The 23,163-nt window shown below is 48.1% G+C and overlaps 1 protein-coding gene across 7 annotated transcripts in view; it reads right to left on the bottom strand.

The window, feature by feature from the left end:
* The window catches only part of IQCE (IQ motif containing E), a 1,388,455-nt gene that overhangs the window by 1,239,134 nt on the left and 126,158 nt on the right, over positions 1-23,163 (bottom strand). For 5 of the 7 annotated variants that reach the window (XM_069647600.1, XM_069647604.1, XM_069647602.1 and 2 more), the window contains exon 3: positions 20,296-20,340. The exons of the other annotated variants lie outside the window; for them this stretch is intronic. In XM_069647600.1, coding sequence (XP_069503701.1) covers positions 20,296-20,340 — 45 coding nt within the window. The remainder of the gene's footprint in view (positions 1-20,295; positions 20,341-23,163) is intronic. 7 annotated transcript variants of the gene reach the window in all.

The raw sequence follows: 23,163 nt of genomic DNA, 5'->3' as shown, positions 1-23,163 counted from the left end.
GAAATCGCCCTCCTCCAGTTGACCCAGGACGTGTTGGAGGGTGACCATCCGGAACTTCTGTGCCTTGATGAATTTGTTCAGTCGTCGTAGGTCCAGGATGGGACACCATCCTCCCGTCTTCTTCACGAGGAAGTATCTTGAGTAAACTCCGGAGCCCCGAAGCCTCTTTGGGACGAGCTCGATGGCGCCCTTCTTGAGCATCGCCTTTACCTCCAAGAGAAGTTGAGGGACGTGATGTTCTTTCCTGGCCACAGGGGGGACGCGCGGGCACCTCTTTAGAAACTCGAGCGCGTGACCCTGAGCTAGGGCGTCCAGCACCCAACGGTCGGTGGAGATGGACTCCCACACGCTGACGAAGCTCGCCAGCCGGCCTCCCACCGGGGTGCTTCGGTGGGGACCCGACCCCACGGCCGGTTCAGTCCTGCTTCGACGAGGCTTTGCCGCCTTGTCCTCCTTGGCGACGACGGCGGGGTCCGCCTGACTTGCCTCGTCCCCTGTAAGCTTCCTGTGACGACGAACGGGCCGCTTGACGGTAGGTGGAAAATCCGCCGCTGGAACCTTTGGAGGCACCCTGTTTGCCTCCGCCGCTCCGAAAGGGCAGCCACCGTTGCTGGAGAACCCCAAGAGCCCGGGCCGTCTCCGTGTCCGCCTTGATGGCTTGAAGGGAATCGTCCACTGTTTTCCCAAACAGGTTGTTTCCGTCGAACGGCATGTCCAAGACTCTGGTCTGCACGTCCTGACGGAAGTCAGTAGCCTTGAGCCATCCACGCCGCCTAAGGCACACGCCGTTGCCCAACTGGCGAAATCCAGTGTCAGCGATGTCCGTCGCTATCATTATGGTGTGGTCCGACGCCACCTCTCCTTCCTGCAAGATCTCTAGGGCTTCCGCCCTCTTGTCGTCTGGTAGGAAGTCCAGCAGGGGGGCCAGTTTGTACCACAACTCCCTGTCGTAGCGGGCTACGATAGCCAAGGCGTTGGCCGCCTTAATCGTCGTCGAGATGACTCTGCGTCCCATCGTGTCTAATTTCTTTCCCTCGCCGTCCGGCGGGGAGGTCGACGTAGAGGCCGCGCCCCCCCCCCCGCTTTCTTCCTGGCCGCCGCGGAGACGACCGAGTCCAGGGTCGGCTGTGCCCGAAGGCACAAGGGGACCGCGTCCGGGACCCGGTACTTCTTCTCGTACCGATCCCTTCTAGCCGGCGTCGTGGATGGGTTCTTGAGGAGGGCGAGGCCCTCATCCCAAATATGTCAGGAGTGGCACTCTATTAAGAGTGGCACAGGACACCCAGAAAGGGTTTGGGTGGTTGTGCCAAATAAAGTGGACAGATAAGAACACACACAGCGGAAAGGAAGGAGAACGAAGAGTAAGCAAGAGTAGCAAGGGAAAAGATACAAAATGAATACCCTCTTGGGGTGTATGCAGATATAGGAAAAGAGTATTCCACGAACCTTGGAAATACTCTAGCCTTCTGCACAGTTTGCTATAACAGAGGCCCACGCTGTTTGCTCATGACTTGGAACAGCAGCTCTGGGTGTCTGTAATGTAGAAACAGGACAAGGGAAGGGGCAGAGGTTGACTGAAGGGAACCAACAGACAAGCTCTGTACAAAAGGGTCTACAAACAGTACAAGAGAAGATACTACAGACAAATCCAGGAAAGGAGGTGATAGCAAACTAGCAGAAGGAAATGAAAGGAAAGTCGTGTAACAGGATAGGATAGCAGAGGACAGTAAGGAACAAGGTTGAGAGCTCAGAGGAGCAGGAAAGCAATGAGTAAGCCCACAGGGGTAGAACTGTAAGGTAGAACGCCCAGAGGAAAAAGGGCTTAGGGCAGCAGAGTAAAGCAGACTGCACGGCAAGGATCCCGTAAGGGCCGGGCAGTAAGGAGTGAACCCTGAGGGACAGGGCCGCTGAACGTAGAAGGTAGCAGAGGACTGTAGAGAGCTGCTAGGCCGAGAACCCAGCGGAAAAGGTAGGTAGTAGGCAGCGGAGCGTGATAAGCTGCAAAGTATGAAGGCCCAGAGGACAAGAGCTGTAGGTAGCCAGAGAGAGGTATGCTGCAGAGCAGGGAGCCCCAGAGGACAAGGGCTAAGGCAGCCGGAGTGAGGCAGGCTGCAGAGCAGGGAGCCCCAGAGGACAAGGGCTGAAGGCAGCCGGAGTGAGGCAGGCTGCAGGGCAGGGAGCCCAGAGGACAAGGGCTAAGGCAGCCGGAGTGAGGCAGGCTGCAGAGCAGGGAGCCCCAGAGGACAAGGGCTGAAGGCAGCCGGAGTGAGGCAGGCTGCAGGGCAGGGAGCCCAGAGGACAAGGGCTAAGGCAGCCGGAGTGAGGCAGGCTGCAGAGCAGGGAGCCCCAGAGGACAAGGGCTGAAGGCAGCCGGAGTGAGGCAGGCTGCAGGGCAGGGAGCCCAGAGGACAAGGGCTAAGGCAGCCGGAGTGAGGCAGGCTGCAGAGCAGGGAGCCCCAGAGGACAAGGGCTGAAGGCAGCCGGAGTGAGGCAGGCTGCAGGGCAGGGAGCCCAGAGGACAAGGGCTGAGGCAGGAAAGCAGCAGAGCGTGATCAGCTGCAATGTAGAGGGTACGCAGGGCAAGGGCGGAGGATGGAAGGCAGCGGAGCGTGATCGGCCGCAATGTGGAGAGCCCGGCAGGGCAAGGGCGGAGGCTGGAAGGCAGCAGAGCGTGATCGGCTGCAATGTGGAGAGCCCGGCAGGGCAAGGGCGAAGGCTGGAAGGCAGCAGAGCGTGATCCGCTGCAATGTGGAGAGCCCGGCAGGGCAAGGGCGGAGGCTGGAAGGCAGCAGAGCGTGATCGGCTGCAATGTGGAGAGCCCGGCAGGGCAAGGGCGAAGGCTGGAAGGCAGCAGAGCGTGATCCGCTGCAATGTGGAGAGCCCGGCAGGGCAAGGGCGGAGACTGGAAGACAGCAGAGCGTGATCCGCTGTAATGTGGAGAGCCCGGCAGGGCAAGGGCGAAGGCTGGAAGGCAGCAGAGCGTGATCCGCTGTAATGTGGAGAGCCCGGCAGGGCAAGGGCGAAGGCTGGAAGGCAGCAGAGCGTGATCCGCTGCAGTGTGGAGAGCCGGCAGGGCAAGGGCGAAGACTGGAAGGCAGCAGAGCGTGATCAGCTGCAGTGTGGAGAGCCCAGAGGAGCAGGGCTGTGAGGCAGGGAGCCTGAAAGGCTATGGCTGGAGGCAGCAGGGTGGAGCAAGCAACAAGGCAGGGTCCAAGCAGGAGTGAAGGTAAGCAGCATACAAGATCCGTAGAAAGATGCAAAAGGTGGAGGAAGAACTCTCAGATGCAAGAGGCTGAGCCACTGCAGGCAGCAGCCTTTATACTGCCTAGCCCAGCACAGAGGTAGGCTAATTGGTTGCACCTGGCTAAGCACACCTGCAGGCAATCGGCCACCTCCCTTTCTGTTCCTGGGCTGGTGGAAGCAGGGCAAGTCCCTTGAGCTTCTGGGGGGTGTAGTTCCTTTGATAACCCATAGGAACAGCCAGGAATTGATGCTTGTAGCCAGGTGCATTATGGTATGCGTAGTTTGTTGGAAATAATAATTAAGCAGCAAAGTCTCGCAAATGGGAAATAAAGTTTCCAAAGTAAATATAGATGGATCCAAGAGTCTGTTGTAAATAAATGATAAACATATAGTCCAAATTGAGCGTAAATGGATGCGCCCATGGCGCAGGCATGACAAATATCATCCAGTAGAGGTACAGCGAGGACCGTCTTCCTCTTGGCCTCGCGCCGTTGATAAAGGAAACCTTCCTTCTTCTCTTCCGGGCAGAGCTGGAAAAGCTCGGATGCCCTGGCGATCATGGAGTGAAACGATCCAATCTCGTCGGGCGGGGAAGCCCGGGTGGGAGGTGACGACGGGAGATCCTCATCGTAAACCTCGTCGTCTGTACCCGTCGCGGCCGTGTCAGTCCCTGTATCATCCCCACGTGTCGTGGACAGGGAGGAGGGCTGAACAGGGCGCGATGGCTGAAAAGGAGGTGGAGGATGAATCCTTCTTCTTTTAGGGGGAGGGCTCCCAGAAGGGCCTGGCTCCGGGTCCCCCGTCGGGAGCGGTTCCTCCGTTGGTGGTAACGGCAGTCTCGTCCTTATCTCCGAGCATAAGGACTGTATAGCCAACAAAATGGCCGCCGAGTTGTCTTGCGGCACTGGTTGAGGGGAGTCCGACGGGCGGTCAGGAGCCCCGTCGGCACCCTCGACGTTCTCGTTGTCTCCTACTTCGGGGTCCCTCCCGACGGGCTGGTCTTCTTCCACGCCAACGCCGTGGCTTAAGACTTCGATCAGCTCTTCCTCAGAGGTTGAGGCCGAATCCACGACGACCTCCTGCCCCCCCTTTTTCTTCTCCGTCGGAGGTTTCACGGGGGTCCTGTCGATGGGCATGAAAGAGGACTCCCTCCGTGGTGGCCGGGAGACTCTGGGTCCCGAGGTCGCCACCACTGGTGTAGCCTCCACAGGCTGAGCCAGGGCCGCCGCGACTGTCTCGATAGAGGCCTTGGCCAGATGGATTAAGGCTTTCACCACCTTAGGTGCACTCACCGCCTTCTCCTTGGGGGGAGGGTCACCGCCTCGCTCCCCCTCCGATGGGGCCTTCGAGCTCGACCGGGGTCTCTCCAGGAGCTTCGCCGGGTGCTCGGCCTTCCTCTTACCCGAGCCAGAGCGTTGGCTCGTGGTTGATGGCGCCAGGGAGGATGCGCCCTGCCTGGCGCCCGTAGAGCCCGACCGTTCGGCGCTCCCGGTGCCAGCGGACTCGCGGTGCTTTGCCTTCTGTTGGACCCCCGTCGCCGGGGCACCCTCAAAGGTCTTAGAAGACCGCTCGGACTTCTTCTTCTTCTTCTCGCCTGACGGGCTCTTCCCTTCCAGCCAGTTGGCGAGACGTTGATGGCGGTCCTTCATGGTCCGCTCCGACATATTGCCGCAAAACGCGCAGTCCTTCTCCACGTGCGTCTTGTCCTCGTGTAGGCAGTAAAGACAAAGGGAGTGTTCGTCCTCCTTAAAGACATTCTGAAGCTGGCATCCAGGGCAGACCCTGAACAGCTTTCCGGACGTCGAGCTTCCCTTCTCCTGGGCCATGTCCGAGATGGGCCTGAGAAACTTCTGGAGTCCTCCAAAAGCGTGGCTCGACGAAATCTTCACCCTTGAGGGGCGTAGACGAATCCAACACGGGTCCCCGTTGATCGGATGAAGAAACGGTGGAGCTTGAGGCTCTTTTGACCGAAAAAAGAGAAATCTTTTGAGAAAAACGTGAAAAATAGCACTAACGCTCGAGAGCAATAGCACGAGGATCCCAACACTTGAACGTGCGGTAAAAATCTGAAGATGGCTGCCAGAGGCGGTGCTTAGGTAGAGGGCAGTCATTGGCTGTGGTCAGTATGACGCAGAGACCAGTGATTGGTTACTACTACGAAAGACAGATCAGAAACGAAACTGATACTGATTTTTTCTTTACCGAGGATTCCCAGCCTGACGACAGGGAATATTCATGAGCATGTGAATCCATGCCAGACCCCATGCTGGAGAATAATCACTTCCTGTTCATTTCCTGTGGCCATTAAGGAAATATACTGAACTACTTGGGCGCTCTAGTTGTTGGGTGTGGTTGGCTATATAAGCCACACCCGAAGACTATTCAGCGCTTCGTGTTGTTTTCTGTAAGCTTTACAAGCAACACGCTCACCGCGCTCCTGTCGTTGGAAGAACTTCTAGCCCACATGCGCGCGGTCTCAGCTCCAGTCATCGGACCAACTCCAGTCATCGGACCGGCTCCAGTCATCGGATCCTCTCTCCAGATCATTGCACAAACGACCCAGCAACTCCTGTGAAGAGAGAAGACAAAGTCAGGTAGCACTCGTGTAACTGCAGACTCCTATATCAGTCCAACGCAGTGCATACTCACCTGAACTTGTAGCTGCCTGATCGCGCACGCTACTCCTTTTGTTATTAACTTGGGTGCACCTGTAAAATACAAACAATTAGACGCGCTCCGCGCAGCGCCCAGCATCCCTTAACATTGTGCGAAAAACCTGAATGACACTTAACTGCATAGCAGCATTCGTCCAACTATAAGGACACACCCGGCTGGAACAAAAGACACTTACCTGCTAAATCAGTCGGCTCAGGAGAACCAATGAAGTAACTGGTTCACCACGCATCCCGCAGCAGCATTCCGTGGGTTTACGCTGTTAATTAGGAACAGCGACTCAACCTGGAACGCAAGCAGCCTAAAAACTCATTACGAACGCAAGGGAAAGACCCATAAGCGGGGCAACCAGATCACCTGCCCCCGAAGAATTGCGCCCCTGCCAATTGCAAGATGGAGAGCTCGCCCAACTAAATCCTCATGATGAGCCAGTGAAAAGCCTAGTCAAACCTCCTCTACACAAGAGATAAGAGGGAGGGGGGGTCCGGTGGTGAAGTCAGTCCTGTATCTTAGTGTAATTTACCCTGTTTATTAAGAGGCGGACTTCCCGCACCAGGTTGGGCAGTGAGCACATGGGGAAAGAGGTCACGACTGCCTCGCTCCCGCAGAGACACAGGTGAGTGTGACATGTATAGATCTTGGGAGGGCGGAGTAATGTGAATATACCCGAGCTTGCAGGGGTAGGGCCCACCATATGTCAGCCAATTTGAATGCTCGCAGCAGTGTATTCAAGGCTTTAGCTGAAGGGGCTGGATGTGTGAATTTGTCATCTGATCTGTCCAGTTCCGGGTTTAGCGAGCAATTAAGTCTCCCCCCCATACCAGCGTACTCTCTCTATACGGGCTAATTTGAGGGTATAGCTAATGGAAGTAGGCTGCTGTGCCGTGGCTTGGGGCATAAGTGTTTATAATACAGAGCTCTCACTGTTCCACAAATCACTGCACTACCATCATCCTACCTTCTTCATCCTTAAATGTCTTGAAGACTCAATGGCACAGATGGTGCCACCCATATCAAGCCCCCTCTATCATATGCTGAATATGGCGAGCTCGGAGTTGTGCCATTCCATTTTCTAGCTAGTGCGTCTAACTTCTTCACTGTGAGGTGCGTTTCCTGCAGGAGTGCTATGTAAATTTTTTGCCGGCACAGATATGTCATTATTCTATTACATTTCATATAACTATTTAGCCCCCTGACATTCGAGGAAGCTATCTTAAGTTCCCCCATCCCAAAAAAATACTCCTACTTACCTCGACAGTCTGATGCGCATATTATACATGTTTTGTGTGGATCTATAGGCTAACTCCCATCTAACTACCCCAACTCTGTCTCCCTTCCACCCCCGCAACAATTGCACAGTTCAATACCTTGTGCTCAGGCAACCCCGCTTCTCACTCCCACCCCAGTTGCTTGTCCTGGTGCCTGGAGTGCAGCAGGTGCATACTTAACCGCTAGTGTCCAAAAAACAAATCCAATCTTAGGTGAAGGACGCTTTCTTGCAGTGCGTTCCTAGACGGAGACTACACTGCTGGCTCCTGCAGTCCGCAGAGGTGTTCGTGCCTGAGTCTTTGCAAAGAGGTCGCACACCATTGCTGTCAATTGGCTGTGCTCAGCCATATCGTCACAGATCCCCATTAGGTCCTTCAGCATGTATCCCCCTCGCTTGTCCGCTCCGGTAGCCAAGTTTCCTATGTCCATCCACTTGTGCACATCCCCCGGGGTGTCAAAAAAGATGGCACGGCCTCTACTTATGATTTTCAGCCTTGCTGGATATAGCAACATGTACTTGAGGTTCGCCACCCGCAGCCTACTCTTGACCGATGTGAAGTTCATTCTTTGTTTTTGCACCTGCAAGGTGTAGTCCGGGTATGCCGCAATCTTGGACAATGCTCACTGTATCGTACGGTCTTTCCGGAAGTGTTCTAGAATCCTTTCTCTGTCTTCGTAATTCAATATGCGGGCTATTATGGGCCGTAGTGGGGCTCTTGGCGGTGGTTTCCTCATCAGGGACCTGTGTGCCCTTTCTACTGTAAAATCCTGAGTGAGGGTGCTCGGGACGATTTCTTGCAGCAGCATATTCTCAATGAAGTTGGTAGGGTTTGCACCCTCTTCCCCTTTACAGAGTCTGATGATTTTCACATTATTGCGTCCGGCCTGCCCTTCCGCATCTTCCACTCTTACTTCCAGATTCCGTAATTGTTGCTGCAGTACCGCTACATCACTTGAGGTGTCTTTCAGGCTGACTGTTTACTGACACTTCCTTTTCAAGAGCTCCTGTGCGTTCAACGAGCGACCGAACATCTTGCCTCAGGAGGTTCAAGTCCAGGCTGATGGCATCCATTTTGGATTCCAATGCGATCTTCAGGGTTGCTATAGCGTCCAGGACCTGCTGGTCCCCCTTCATATGGACCTGCCCTCCTTGTGGCGATGGGGTCACTGGCATCAGTTGAATTAATGGGTTTTGTAAACGTGTCTAATGTGGGTTTCTTAGACTTGTTTTTTTGGGACATAGACGCCAAGGCTGGTTCTCACAGCGCCAGTTAATTCACCCACCTTTAATTCCACTCTTGCCCTGTGTTTATTCCACTGGTCGCCAGCAGGGACTGGGTGGGGGCTGCTTCTGTATCCAAGGCTGCATTATCGGCGCTGTGGTGCCCCAGATGTACTCAGCAGATGGGCAATGCTCTCAGTCTCTGCTGTGATGTTTAGCGTCAAAGTGCCACGTTGGAAAGTAGCCGCCCGCACCCACTTATGTTGTACCCTTTCTGATATATTCCGCCCCCGGCGGGTTGGCGATTGCCTGTGCACATCTACGTGACTATTTTGTCCCCTGGGTGTATTCCGGTTTAATCTCACTCATCGGGGACCTCCTGTTCTTATTGGAGGCTGGTAGTCTCATGGACCACCTTCAGTGCTGCAACCGTGGGCTTCCACCACTTATCATACCCCAGGAATGCACGTTGCTCTGCAGCCTTATTTGCCACGCCCGCCTCATCCTCATCATCCCCCGCACATCCACCCCCACCGGGCCTTCCGCGCCCTCCAACTCCAACATGCGGCTTGCCACTGCTTCTCGGGGTCTGTCTTGTCCAGCTCCGATTCGTGCCCAGCTCCTGTCCATGTCAAACTATTAGTTGTCAGAATGTTCTTGTATTCTCCGGCGCATATGCCTTTTACATGGGGCCCCGTTCCTAGGCCGTGCCTGCATGGATGTTAGATTGCTCAGTGCAGTGTAACACGCGCTCTGGTGCCTTGTTCTATATTGGCTTGTTCCCTCTCCACCCCGCTGTGGATCGGGGTGGCATCTGGCCGTCTTCAGTGACCGGCCGTAGACGGCGTCTGCATTCCATGATTGTTACTGGTGCTCAGAGGCTGGCAGAGGGGCCAAGTGCTGTCCCGGGCGCAGCCCGCTTTCGTGCACCCCACAGCCTGTATTGCGCTCTGTGTTTTCTGCGCATCTTCAGCTATTCTTCAAGGCAGCATGTCCCCAGGGCTGCCGCCGTCTACATCTGACCTTCCACTTATGTTTGCGGTGCCTCCGGCAATACCACCGGGGCGGCTGATTCCCCTCCGACACACAACCCGGCAGGTCCTGACCCTTCTGTGGACCCTATGCAGAATCCAGCCTGGCCGAAGGGTTCCTTGCCTGCCGCTTAAAGCAACTCGATGCCGCGTTGCTTCTGTGCATACGTGGCTTTTGACTCATTTCCACTGCCATTTTGGGCTCACCACTGCTTGCCGGGCCGTGTTCTCCACGAGTCTTTTCTCCGCAATTCGTACACCAGCAAGTCTCAGCTTGCACACACCTGTGTCCACACTCTTTATGTATCCAGTGTTGTGTTGACAGGCATCAACGCACTCAGGAGTCAGTGTCTGAGGCCAGGATCATTGGCAGAAGGAAACATGTCCTTAGTGCATGCTCACTTAGCCACGCCCCCTCCATTACTACATTAATCTCCGGCCATGGTTGCCAAAATTGTGCTCCCTTCAAAATGTTGTCCTCGCAGGCCCACCACAGGAGATCCTGAGCGACTATTTGGAACCTGAAGGAGATCTGACATCCTGCCTGAGAATTGACACCATTGAACCCGAGAGCCCACTGGTGGGATCTCATTCACAGGCGCGCCTCTCGCACTAGAAACATGCAGGATGCCATGAGGCCGAGCAACCTCAGAAAGTCGAAGGCCAGGAGACACTGGGCAATCTGGAATTTGGTAGTGAGCCCTCAACTCTGGTAGCAAGGCTTTTCCCAGGGATGCATCCAGGCCTGCTCCAATGAATAGGAGCTTTTGGATGGTATCATGTGAGACTTCTTGAAGTTGAGGGAGAAGCCCAGTCTGTGAAGGGAGTGACAGGTGGAGCCGAGATGTTCCAGGGCCTGTTCGGGGGAACTGGACCTGATCAGCCAATCGTCCAGGTAGGGGTAGACGTGAATCCCCCCCTCTCCCGAGACTCGTTGCCACCACTGCCCTAAACTTGGTGAAAACCCTCGAGCGGAGGTCTGCCCAAATGGCAGAACTCGAAACGGATCATGAGAACCGCCAACCTCAGGTACTGTCTGTGCTTGCAATGGATTGGCACATGAAAGTTAGCATCCTGAAGGTGAAATGATACCATCCAGACCTGAAGCTGGAGGGCCTGAAGGATCTGAGAAAGGGAAACCATTTTGAACGTGTTCTTTCTGAGGAATTTGTTTAATTCTCTTAAGTCCAAAATGGGTCTCAATCCTCCGTCCTTTTTTGGAATTTGGAAGTACGGGGACTACCAACCCTTGTTCCTCTCTGCTGCAGGTTCTGGTTCTATAGCACCTTTCTCTAGCAGGGTCAAGGTTTCCTGCATAAGGAGCGTATCTGGAACTTTGAAAGAGTTGTTCCCCGGTGGATGACTGAGGCTTTTTTAGAAAGGGAAGGCAGTAAGCCTGGGCAACTGTTTCCAATGCCCATGCATCGGATGTAAAGCCCCACCATTATTTCAGATGCAGTGAGGGTCTTGTGTACTAAGACCTCAGAGAGGTTTTGAGGTGGCTGGAGCCGTGGCTGATGGTAAAGCAGCCCTGCCTGGTCGGTTCTAGTACCTCTTTTCCGTCCACCACAGGGAAATCTTTTCGTACCTCTTTGATTGTACAGTCCTCTCCCCTTTCCAACTGTGGAGTAAAAATGAAAGCACGAACGCACCTACCACTCCAAGGTGTGCCAGTGGGGAGGTTTTGTGTGTCTAATAGCAGCACCAAGGGACTTTGCTGCCGCTTTAGAGGTCTGCAATTTCTCCAGGCTCTCGTCAACCTTGTTACCAAATAAATGTGCGCCATCAAAGATCATGTTAAGCAATCTGTATTGCACATCTGGAGCAAAACCGGACTTTCTTAACCAGGCCTATCTGTGCATAACTGTACTAGCCGCCATGAACCTGCTGATGCGTTCAGCAGTGTTGAGACCTGTCTGGAGGGATTCGCACATTGCATCTTTCCAATCCTTGACTAGATTTAAAAATCCGTCTCTTTTCTCCCCTTCGGGGATATGATCAGTCGCCATTGCTACACATTCCCAAATAGTGAGTCAATCTGGCCAAGGTGCGCGTAGCATTTGCTGACTTTAGGGTCATCCATCCTGCAGAGAAAACTTTCTTGGCCCAAACGTCTAAGACCCTTCAGCATGGTCAGTAGGGTCCGGTCGCCAAAACCCTAATTCTGGTGACGTATATAGTCCACTTGCAATTTGCAGGGACTCCTGTATGTTTTTTATCCTGGATTCCTCTGAGATCAAAGGCTCAGGAACCCCAGGTGTTCCCTACTGAAGACCAAAAGGTTGTGAATCATCCGAAGAATGTTCCTCATAAATCAAAGAAAGTGACTCAAAGAAGTCCTTTCTTGGTAATGGTGTATGCACCTTTTCTGTGATCCTCGATGGTGTTGATGGTGGCGCCGAAAACTTCGACATCGAGGGCTTTTTGCTTCGAGGACCCGTCATGGTCCGATGAGGAGTCTTTAGTCTTTCGGTGCCGATGGCGTCGATGACGTCTTCCTCGAAGATTTGTCTCAACTTGAGGGATCCTTTGACCGCTCTCAAGGAGATTTTTCTTTGCCTTCCGGGCCACAGGGCGCACAGCTTTCGCCCTTATCCGCTTTCTTGTTGAGTTTTTCGACCTGGGCATGGCTTTCATAGGTTTTCGAGGGGGTCAAGGCCGCAGTCTCGAAAATGTGCAGCGTTTTTATTCTGAACTTCTCCCACTCAGTTGGAGAGGCCGATTTAGTCTGGCATTTAACCCGTTCTGGGGAGGAACTCGACGAAGACGGCTACCTATACTACCTTTTCCTCGAACATCGTGAAGATGAGTGGTGAGAACCACTGCGTGATCTCGATCTCTGTCTTTTTACGACGAGGAGAAATATTTCTCAACTCGTCTGAGGACACTTCGACAGGGCAATCAAAGGGGATTTTGACCTACCTTCCGCTAATCTTCCTCTTTTCTCTTTCAGGTTTTCGCCGTAATCGATAGGCAGGCCCTACAGTCTAAGGTAGCGTGAGAGGAACTGAGGCACAACAGACACACCAGATGGGGGTCCGTAAGGGACATCTTCGCACTTCTTAAACCCCGATCTCGTAGTCGAAGACACATACAATGATGCAATTTTCAAGAATTATACTCGAAGAATCTCGATAGGGAACCGAAGCGTACCGTATGCGAAGCAATAACTTGAGTGGAAAAACAACTGAAGCCAACCGTCACTGCGCGTGCTTTAAACCATCGATGTCGATATCAAGACGGGAGGCCCTTGAAGGACATCGAGTTGACGACGACGCGCAGCGCCCCTGGCTAGAAAAAATTTCTAAAGCAGCTGAAGCTGGATATGGAAATATCATAAGATGAGGAATACGTGGGAGGGCACAATCCATTTGAATATGTCATACGAAATGTAATTGAGGATATAACATTCAAAGCCATACATTCAGTATGTTATGGTTGATTACTTTTGAAAGCTACATGGCGAGAGAAAGGGCAAAGGGAATTAAAAAAAATGACTACTCCATTAGAGTGTGCCAACAAAGCTTGCAGGTTAAAAATCACGAAAAAGAACCTGGAATTCACGAATGTCCAATACAAAAAACTCAGAACAGAGCAAGAACTGAAAGGCCACTCAGGGACATTTCAGTGCACCACAATCCTTACTCTGTACATATTATATAAATCAATTGGACACGGAAACAGCAACTAAAAAAGAAAAACACACACATACCTTCGACAAACAATTGATGTCGAAAAGAAGTGAATTGAGAGCGGCACTCAATTGAGTAAGACGTGGAGACAGCCAAGACTACGAAGTAGATACCAAAAAACTAAAGAACCAATCGAAGAACTGGTTGAAATGGTACAAAAGCACGTTGGTGCAGCAGGACGCTGAAACGATGATGAGAGCTATCCCAAATAAAAATTCTGCAGAGGTCTGGAGCTGCATCAATCTGCAGAGAAACGACCCGATTCAACAACAGATTAATAGTTTCCCAGAAGAGACATGGACAAAACACAAAAGAACTTTATGACAAGCCTACCCTAGAAGACCCTTCAGCAAATCGCACTGAACTAGTGTGGCATCTGTCATATGACCTGGAGGAGGTCGTCTATCTGATAAAACAAGCTAGCTACTCGCACGCACCAGGACCGGACGGTATATGCAACCATATGCTGAAAGAACATCCAGAAGAATGGGCAGAGCTAATATGTCAAATTATAGGTAACTTGATAAAGAAATCAAAGAGTTCGCATCTGATGGAAAACGGCAAACGTGATCCCGATTTCTAAAAGCGGGAGCAGGTATGACCCAAACAACTAGCATCCCATCGCCCTACTGGACGTTATGTGGAAGATATACGCTTCCCTCCTACTAAGGAGAGTGAATAATTGGGCACTCAACACAATGCAGCACAACACGTTCCAAGGTGGCTTCGTAAAAGGGTTCGGTACCTCGCCTCTGACCCTACTGCTTTCAATTGTCAAAGAACAAGTGAGAAGAAAAAAGTCCAAAATGTTCATAGCTTTTGTCGATTTGGCAAAAGCCTTCGACGTAATAAACATAGAATGGAGAGGAGACCATGGAATTGCCCTGAAGATCTTGTGGTCCAAGTTGAGGCCTTACATACAGGCACCAGAATGAGAGTGTGCCTAAACATGGAGGGACAGCTGACAGAAGAGATCGATACAGTTAGGGGAGTGAAGCAAGGCTGTGCACGCTTACACCCACCCTCTACATCTCAGATTTGGGACCAGTCATGGAATGCTGTAAAAGCTTCCCTCCTAAAACAGGTGGTGAGCACGTAAGCCGCCTACTTTATGCAGACGATTTAGTGCTCATGGATCACACAGAGATGCGATCGAAAACTGCCTCCAAATAACGCCAACAAAACCAAAAGTCTGTGCCTGAATGGTGGAATGCGTAAGAGAACAAAGGCATTGAACTGGAAATCGCGAGGTTGTCCGTTAGAAAAAGGAACTGAATGTAAATACTTGGGGACGATAGTCACTGTAAGCCTAGTGGAAACAGAGAATATCCTTGTCTTAAGATCTAAAACGAAGATGTTGGCGAATCAAACACTGGTGCTAAAAAGAAGATACTGTCGGTACTCGCTACTCTCTCTGATAAGGGAAGGTGGCGGCTATATTATCATATGGTGCAGATGCATTGATACACCTACTGAAGAAACAGTGGCAGTACTTGGAAGGGATGCTCTGTAAAAAAAGTACCAACCCTCCCAAAATCAACCCCAATACAGGTAATTAGAAGGGAACTCGGCTTGACTTCCCTAAAAGCAACTGTAAACTGGAAGACCCTATTTCTCTATGGCAAATGTATGAATGGGGACGAGCCCCTATCTTGGAAATATTCAAATCTGAGTTGGAGCGAGGACTAAAAAAAGCAGGGCAAAATTGGGTACTATGCTGTAAAGATCTGCTGGGCCAGGCAAATGCTACATTGGAAGATCTACACAGAAACCTGAATAAGGTAAAGAAAAAAACTGTGTGAAAATGATTGGATACGAACGTGTGAAGAGGCAAACCAATATAAAATGTACCAGAATCTAGCTTGGGAAATTAGAGCCTTAGGAGACACGGCAAGCTATATAAGAAAATTCCCATATCCCCAATACAGGACGCAGTTCATGAGGATGAGACTCCATGAGGATGAGACTCAATTTGTACAACACAAAGGAGGTTCTGGCAGTAAGACAGAGGGTCCACGAGAAACGCCCTGCAGATTCTGTAGTAGAGAGGGATCCCAAGAAAACATACAACACATACTCACGATATGCTCTGCATTAACGGAAATCAGGTCTAGATTCTTTTATACGCTTCTTGGAAAATAGGCAGAATCTTTCTGCTGAGGACTGGTGGACACAACTGTTGAGGGGGGAAAAGCCCTCCCTAGAAATTGCAACAATTACATTTTTAAAGGAATGTCTTGGAATCAAGGGCAAAACAATCAGACAATAACATAAATCGTACCCTGGAGTTATGTTGGATGGAAGGTTCAGAGTAGAACGATACTGTATATCATTTTGTCATTGCTACAAGTTTTAATAAAATAAAATGCAAAAAAAAGAAAAGAAAAAAAAAAAGATTCCATAGCAAAGTATCTGGGAGAAAGAATTCCCAAATTACACTTCCAGAGACGTTGACATAAAGCCTTGAGCGTATAGAGGTGTGAACATAAAAGGTGCTAGGATGGTTCATGGCACAGTTCCAATTTAAAGGGAGGACAGCATTAGGAAAGGTGTAGGTCACCGAGAAGGGCAGCATTCTGTTATTGAGCTGGCTACAACAAAAGCGTTTGAGCATCAGGTTGAACCCGAACGAGGAAGAATGCGTTCTACTTTGTGATGCAGAGACACTGCACCCACATCTCTTTTGTAACAGAATTTAGTGTTTGAATGGTTTTAAGTAAGATCTATCCCCATAGCTCTGCGTAAACAAGTTAAAAAAGACTTAAGAAAGCTGGAACAAGACGGAATAATAGAGAGAGTCGAATCGCCAGAGTGGATATTACCACTGGTAGTAGTGGCAAACCCAAATGGCAAATTAAAGCTCTGTGTCGACATTCAGGTCTCTGAATAGGTGTGATATATCCGATCATCACCCACTTCGAAACATAGCTGAAACGGTTGTAGGTGAAAGGGTCGAATGCAATTGTTTTTTTCGAATGCAATAGTTTCGAACCAAAAGGACTGGAAAAAAAAGTCGAATGTATGGTTTTTTGGGGTGTGGGGGCAAAACCCCTGTTTTTAGTGTAAAAAACAGTTTTTTCCCATACGAAAGCAACAAAAAAAATACATTTAAAAAAAGGCCTTCGATTTTTTTTTTTGGTCCTTTTCTTTCGAAACTATTGTATTTCGAAACAATGTATTCGACCCTTTGACCAGACACCAGCTGAAACACACAATGTTGGGAGAGGCACGTATACTTTCATCCTTAGACCTCACATCCGCATACCATCAGGTAAAGCTAGATAACGATTCCAAACAACTGACTGCTTTTATCAGTCTGGAAGGTCTCTTTCAATTTGTCAGAATGCCAGTTGGACTGGTGTCGACAGAGTCCGTTTTCCAGATATACTCCTGCATCAAATATTCCAGGACGTGGAGGGATTGATTTGCTTCCAAGATGACGTGCTAGTGTTTTGTCCAGACCAAACACATGGCAATAGGTTAAAAAAGGTAATGGTCAAATTAATTGAAAAAGGCCTTACACCAAGTCAAAAGAAATGTCAATTTAACCAGGAGACAATTGAATACCTTGGTCACGCAGTATCAGCCAATGGGGTGAATGTCAAGAAGTTGGAGCATAATATGAAGATTGTGGCTGAACCAACTTGCAAGGAGCAGCTATGGTCATTTCTTGGTATGGCCGAGTTCTATCAGAAATGTATACAAAATTTTGCATATGAAACAATTCACATGAGATCCTTACTAAAGAAAAAAAAAATTAAAAAAAATAAAATAAAAAAAAGTCATTTCAGTGGTCTGTACACTGTGCATTGGAATTTGAAAGTATAAAGTCAGCACTTGAGAACACACCTTCCTTGTAGAACTTCAGGTGGGGAGACGAACCATCATTTCTACTGATGCGAGCAATACAGGTGTGGGGGCGATCTTCACACAAGTAGAAGAGAAGGAAGAATATATGATTGTTTCCATCGCTGCTATTGAAGGGAGCAGAGTTGAACGATTCAACAATTGAGAAAGAGTTATTAGCAATAAAATGGGCTGTTGGAAAATTAAGGAAATGTTTGCAGGGCTCAACGTTCACAATCAAGACGGATCACATGTCATCAGGAGGATAGCTTAGGGGCAATGCGCTTGCCTTGGAAGCAAGATGACACAGAGCAACACAGGTTCGATCCCCGGGTCCGTGCTTAGAAACCTCTGGATATTAAGCGCATTATAAATAACCTATCATATATATCATTGAAAGAAGGGCTTAGATGGCGTGTCATCGAGAATAAGGAAATGGGTTATAGCACTTCAAGAATACTGCTTTAATGTCGAGTACCTTGCAGGAAAGAGAAATATTCCTGCAGGCTGTCTATCTTGACTGACGACCAATGAAGAAGAAAAGGAAGATGTAACTGACTGTTACTGGTGGAGCAAAAAATGATTGCCAAGGATGAGTGGGAAGTGTGTTTGGAGGGGGGTACAAGTTTACGGAAGGTGAAGGCTGAACTAGTAGAAAAAGAGATGATTACGAGAATGTGATTGGTTCGGATTTAGAAGGAATTTGGATGGTGAGAGAAGAATTACATGTGAATGGTGAATTTGTGATGAGAGGGGACAGGATTATTCCCCACAGAGGAGTGAGAAAGGATTGTGTAAATTGCCCACGAAGGACATCAGGATATTACAAAATTCAAACAGACTGTTTGTTCTGAAGACTGGCCCAGGATGTGATCTTGAAGTGGAACGAGCAGTACGGAATTGTGTGCCTTGCTCATTGAGTAAGAAGAGTTTAATGGCTAGGGAGAGCCCAATGACTAATGGCTGTACCTAATATGCCGGGGGAAAAGGTTTGGATGGATATCACTGGTCCCATTTGGAGCAAAGGGGTGCAGAAGTACTGCATAGTGCTAGTAGACATACTGTCAAAGTGGGTAGAGGTAAAGATAATGAGAAGCACTGTACCAAGGAAGTGATTGGATTTTTGGAACAAGTGTTTAGAAGAGGGGTATCTCAGCACCATTATCACAAATAATGTTGTACAATTTAAATCCAAAGAGATGTGTATCTGACAGAAAATGTGATTGATCATAGGTTTACCTCCATCTATCACCCACAAGGAAATGGCGTTGCTGAAAGATATAACAAAGTTATCAACGATTGTATCAGGTGGGCATGGACGAATGAGAAGATTGGGAGAGCGAGGTGAGAAGTAGGATTGAAGCACATCGCTTCTCACCACATTGTACGACCGGTGTGACGCCCTTTGAATTAAGTAGAGGAGGTGAGCTAATAGCAAATTGTGCCCTCCCTGGATGAAGAGAGCTAGATGGACATGGGACAATGTCCTACAAACGAAGAAGCAAGTTGCTGAGAGGCAGTTCACAAACAAGAGTAACTACGACAGAAGGATGGGTGTTAAGAGAGAGTTGTGTGGAAATCAGTGATGTGGTAAGAGTGAAACTACCTGCGCGTTGAGGGACGGACCTTTGAAGTGGTCTAAACTGTGTCAAGTAGTTAAGGTCTTTCACAATGCTGCCATGACTGAGGATGGAAGGACTTGTAGAGTGGTGAAGGTGCGACGTTGTCCCAAAGTGTTGAGGGAAGAGACAATGGGAAAAATAGACAATTTGCCAAGAAAGTTGTTGAGAAAAAAAGGGATCGCAGAAGATTTGAGGAATATGTAATGGGTCGATGTCGATGAGTTTGTGTGCAAGTGTGAGCGTGTGTGTTTGTGAAGGGGGGAGGCGTTTAGTGGGCTTGGTGTAAATGTGGTTCTGGTTGAATGTGGAGTGTGGAATGTATGTGTGAGGGCTCTTCTGGAATGCAAGGAGATTTGCTGGAGAGGAGACGGTCGGAATGGCGGAGAGAGGATGACTGCTTGTGCTGGAGTGCTAATGGGCTTTATATACAGGGCTTCAATAAAAGTCTACTGAAGTTAAGACCTGCCGCATCCGCGTCTTACTTCACTCTGCTAATCAATTTTTGAAAACAAATGTATGCCTTGAAGACCACTGGCTAAAATGTCCTATTACACCAAAGAAGGATCTAAAAGCAGAGTGTCCCGATATGCACCAAGGAAGGAGGTTCTGTGAGTACTCAGAACTATCAACAGTGTAGAGGTTGGTAGTCAATCAAGTTAACATGGGCTGCACCTTAAGCTCCATCCGAAACTTCACTAGGTTGCGCTCTTTTGTTGCACAGTCATCTAAACGGCTATTTTCCAACAGGAAAAATCATGAAGACAGAACCAGTTGGATCGCAGGTTTCCAAATAGATATGATTAACAGGACAACAGCTATGATCGAATATAGGCATCTTTCTCTTACTTAATGAAACTGGTTTCCAAATGTGCATTAGCAGTTTTGCTTGCCTTAATTAGAAGGGACAACTTATGCTTTATTTTTTATTGCATGGGTGCCATAAGGTAATTTTGAAACAATTTTCATCCAAACCCGTACTTTCGCAATCCACTTTTAGTAACATAACATTGGGTTTTACTGATGCTAAAGAGGTATCAACCTTAGTTCTTATTTGTTGTGAAATAACTGTGCTGGTAAACAATTGTACCCTTACTAAGATACCTTACTGCCTATCAGCATTCTTCATCTCAAGCTCAACCAATTAAGAGAAAGCCCCTTCCTTAGAAAACCCAGCAGTGCTTCAGTGGCTAAATCTTTAATGCGCAATGCATGCAGACATGGCATGCATAGTGAACGGTATCAGAAAGGAGAGGAAGTGCCACAAACTGAAACGACCATGGCTAGAAAACAAATTTGTATTCTTGATCCAAAGTTAGTAAAGGATTCCACCAACTGGGACCACATCCCATACCAGAGTCTCTAGTAGTAAAAACAACTTGTGCTGGGCTTATTGCATAGGATGTTACACTGTACAAATCAGAGGTGCACCAAAGCATTTTGATTGCAAAGTCATTCTGAATTCTATACCTTAAAGCATGAACAAATGATTCTGCATCAACATTCAATATACAATTATTGGGATTTAGTAAGCATCACAGCCCTGCTGCACAAGTATTGGATACTTCGAGGGGAAATAGGTGTTTCAGGCAAAGACATAACTATTGTTGTATTTCTTCTAGATTTAAAAGTTTTGAAAAGTAACTGCACATTTTAAGATATCAGACAATGCAGAGCATGGGCTGAAAAACCACACTCACCTCTGTGTCAGACTCATAAGTAACAGCAGACATGCCATCATCACCCTAGAAAAAGAAATGTTTTCGGTCACTCTTCAAATGTATAACTTACACAAAAGGTACAAACCAGAGCAAAATATTTTTAACGTTATATAAACTAGACCGGCTTTTAAAAAGAATTTATTTAAATTTTATATTTGAAAATGAACAAATCGGAGTGAAAATTAAGTATGCCAATTATGCACATGATCAGTTAAAGGTACAAAGATTATTTTTTACTTTTCCTTGCTTATATGCCATACAGAACAAGAACAAAATGTTATATGTAGGGTTCCTCAGCCTTTACTACAAAGGGTATGAGGAACTTTATATTCGGTAATCATGACCTTATTCTTTTTCAAAAAATGTGGCTGACCCATCATTTAAATCTCGATGGATTTTTGATAGCACAACAATTAGCCATCAAAGGATCAGGTGGTTTCTCAGTTGGTGAACTGCTTATAGCAAGTAAATTCACCTTAACCTCAAGTTATAAATAATACCATCAATGGTTGAGGGCTTATTGGCCCTTTGAGTCTCTTTGAAGGGCCTAGGCTTTATAGGATCAGTAGTGATTGTGAATGTCTATTGGAATCCTGCTTCGTCCAATATAGCTGTTTTTCAGTCAGCCCTGTCCGATTTGCTCACAGAGATTAAGATGTTGCATGGCCCTGTGGAAATTATACTTGCAGGCGATTTAAATTCTCAATGCATTAGGTCAGCGAAAGCAAACAGCCCTGCTCGCTTTAAAGCACCTAACTCCGATGATGAGAGGTGGTTGACATTTTTGACTAGTTGGGATCTACAGATGGCAAATGGTAATGGCTGCAGAGATATTCTGCCTTCCTTCACCTGGTCTCGTGGGAATTCAGGGTCCACAATTGACTACTTACTACTTTCAAGAAATTTGCTTGCAGAGTGCTTTGAATTTCGGGTCCTTAATAAGGGCTCTAGTGATCATGAAATTCTGTTTGGCTATTTCAATATTGTGCAAGATGATGGGGAGGGTGTGTATGATGAAAGGCTAGCAATAAATCATGCTAAGAATAGAATTGTGAAAATCAGACAGAATGTTACCCATCTCGATGCAAAACTGACGTGGTCTACTGAGTCTCTCTCAAAAATGGAACTTGATATCCTATACAGTCCATTGAATTTCATCCATTATATTTGGGAATTAGATCTGCCAGCTAACCTATACAACCGCAAGTATGAGAACCATCGTCCTGCCTATAATGAAGAGGTTAGGCAAATAAAGTATGAACTGAGACAGAAGTTAACCAACCTGAAATTCCTATGCAGAACCTCTTTAGAATTTGATAGGGAGTCTAGAATACTAAAGAACAATTATAGAGGTTGGTCCCGTTCTAAAAAATACTCTCGACTGCAGAACGATGCTGAATTAATGATGAGCACTCTGCTAAATAAAAACTTGCAAGGTTTCTGGGCACTAGTTAATAAGACAAATGACACTGAAAATCTCCTGCAAAGTAACGTCATTGAAGAAGCAGTCTGGTGTGAGTACTTTGGAAATATGTACACATCTACTCCAGGGAATGTACGTAATAGCATTTGAGAAGTAAAAGACTTCCCATGGATGAGGATCCAATTGTAGATCTAATTAAAAATCGTCCTCATCTAGAGCTTCGGGCCCTAATGGCCTGACAAATTCCATATTTAAGCTCAATCCACAGTTGTGGTCAAGGATTCTGCTGCTTATGTTCAAAGAGATTCTGGATAGAAGGATGATTCCACTGTCCTGGAGGTTGGCGATTGTTATACCAATTTATAAGAATGGCAATCGAGCAATCCCTGCTAATTACCGCCGATCGCCTTGTTGGATGCAGATAGCAAGAATGTTGCTGGGGCGGTACTGCGTGAGGTGGAAAGTTGGGCGTGCAAGGCCAAGATTCTTTCCAAACAGCAGAATGGTTTTAGAAAAGGTCTTTCCACCACTTTAACTGGATTGATCATGTCGGTAGTGTTGAATGAGTCCTGGGAAAAAAAGGCTCCATATTATATGGTGCTTGGTTAGAGCTATCACAGGCCTTCGACACTATTAACAGGGAACAGCTGTGGTGGAAAATGGAAATTTGGGGTATGCTCAGCTCCCTGTTGGCCATACTTATTGGAATTCACAAAGACTCTAATCTGAAAGTCAAGCTGAACAACAAAGGGGACTTTTCAGGGGCGAAGTCAGGCAGGGCTGTATGGTGGCACCAACATTATTTAACTTATACATGGCTGACTTATGACCATCATTAAAATATCATTGTTTGATTAGCCCTAAAATCAGCGGATAATCAGTGAGTTAGATAGCATATGCAGATGATATTGTTTTACTCCATCATTCTCCAGTTGGACTACAATGCATTTGGTAAATTTGCTTTGGAAAATTATCCGTTGGTAAACCCTAAACAATCTAGCATTGTTATCTTTAAACATCCATCAAGGATGGCTCCTAAAGTTAACTGGCAACTCTTGGGTATTTCGGGTACCCTTTGTAAAGGAAATTACGTACTTGGGTTTCAAAGTATGTTCCTCCATGTCTCTTAAACAGCCGACGGTGGATAAAGAATTTAAACTGGTGCCTTTGGTAGCACATTTGGAAATGGTCCTCAATTCTTATTGCAAGTTCGCAATGGTACCTGTGATAAGATATTATAAACTGAAGATCATTCCTTCACTACTGTATGGCGTGGAAACATTGTTGTACTCGCAGGCAGTAAATTGGGCAAGGATTGACGGCAATGTCTGGAAAAGAGTTTTGAATTTGCCTATGGGTGTGCCGATAGTGAGTGTAAGATATGAGTTGGTCCTGCATTCTGTGAAAGTGTATTTAGATTGGGA

Source organism: Ambystoma mexicanum, chromosome 2q (assembly GCF_040938575.1).
Source record: "Ambystoma mexicanum isolate Mex_15411 chromosome 2q, UKY_AmexF1_1, whole genome shotgun sequence".
NCBI classification, from domain to species: domain Eukaryota; kingdom Metazoa; phylum Chordata; class Amphibia; order Caudata; family Ambystomatidae; genus Ambystoma; species Ambystoma mexicanum.
Note: the sequence above shows the minus strand (reverse complement) of the source record. Positions and strands in the feature narration are given on the sequence as shown.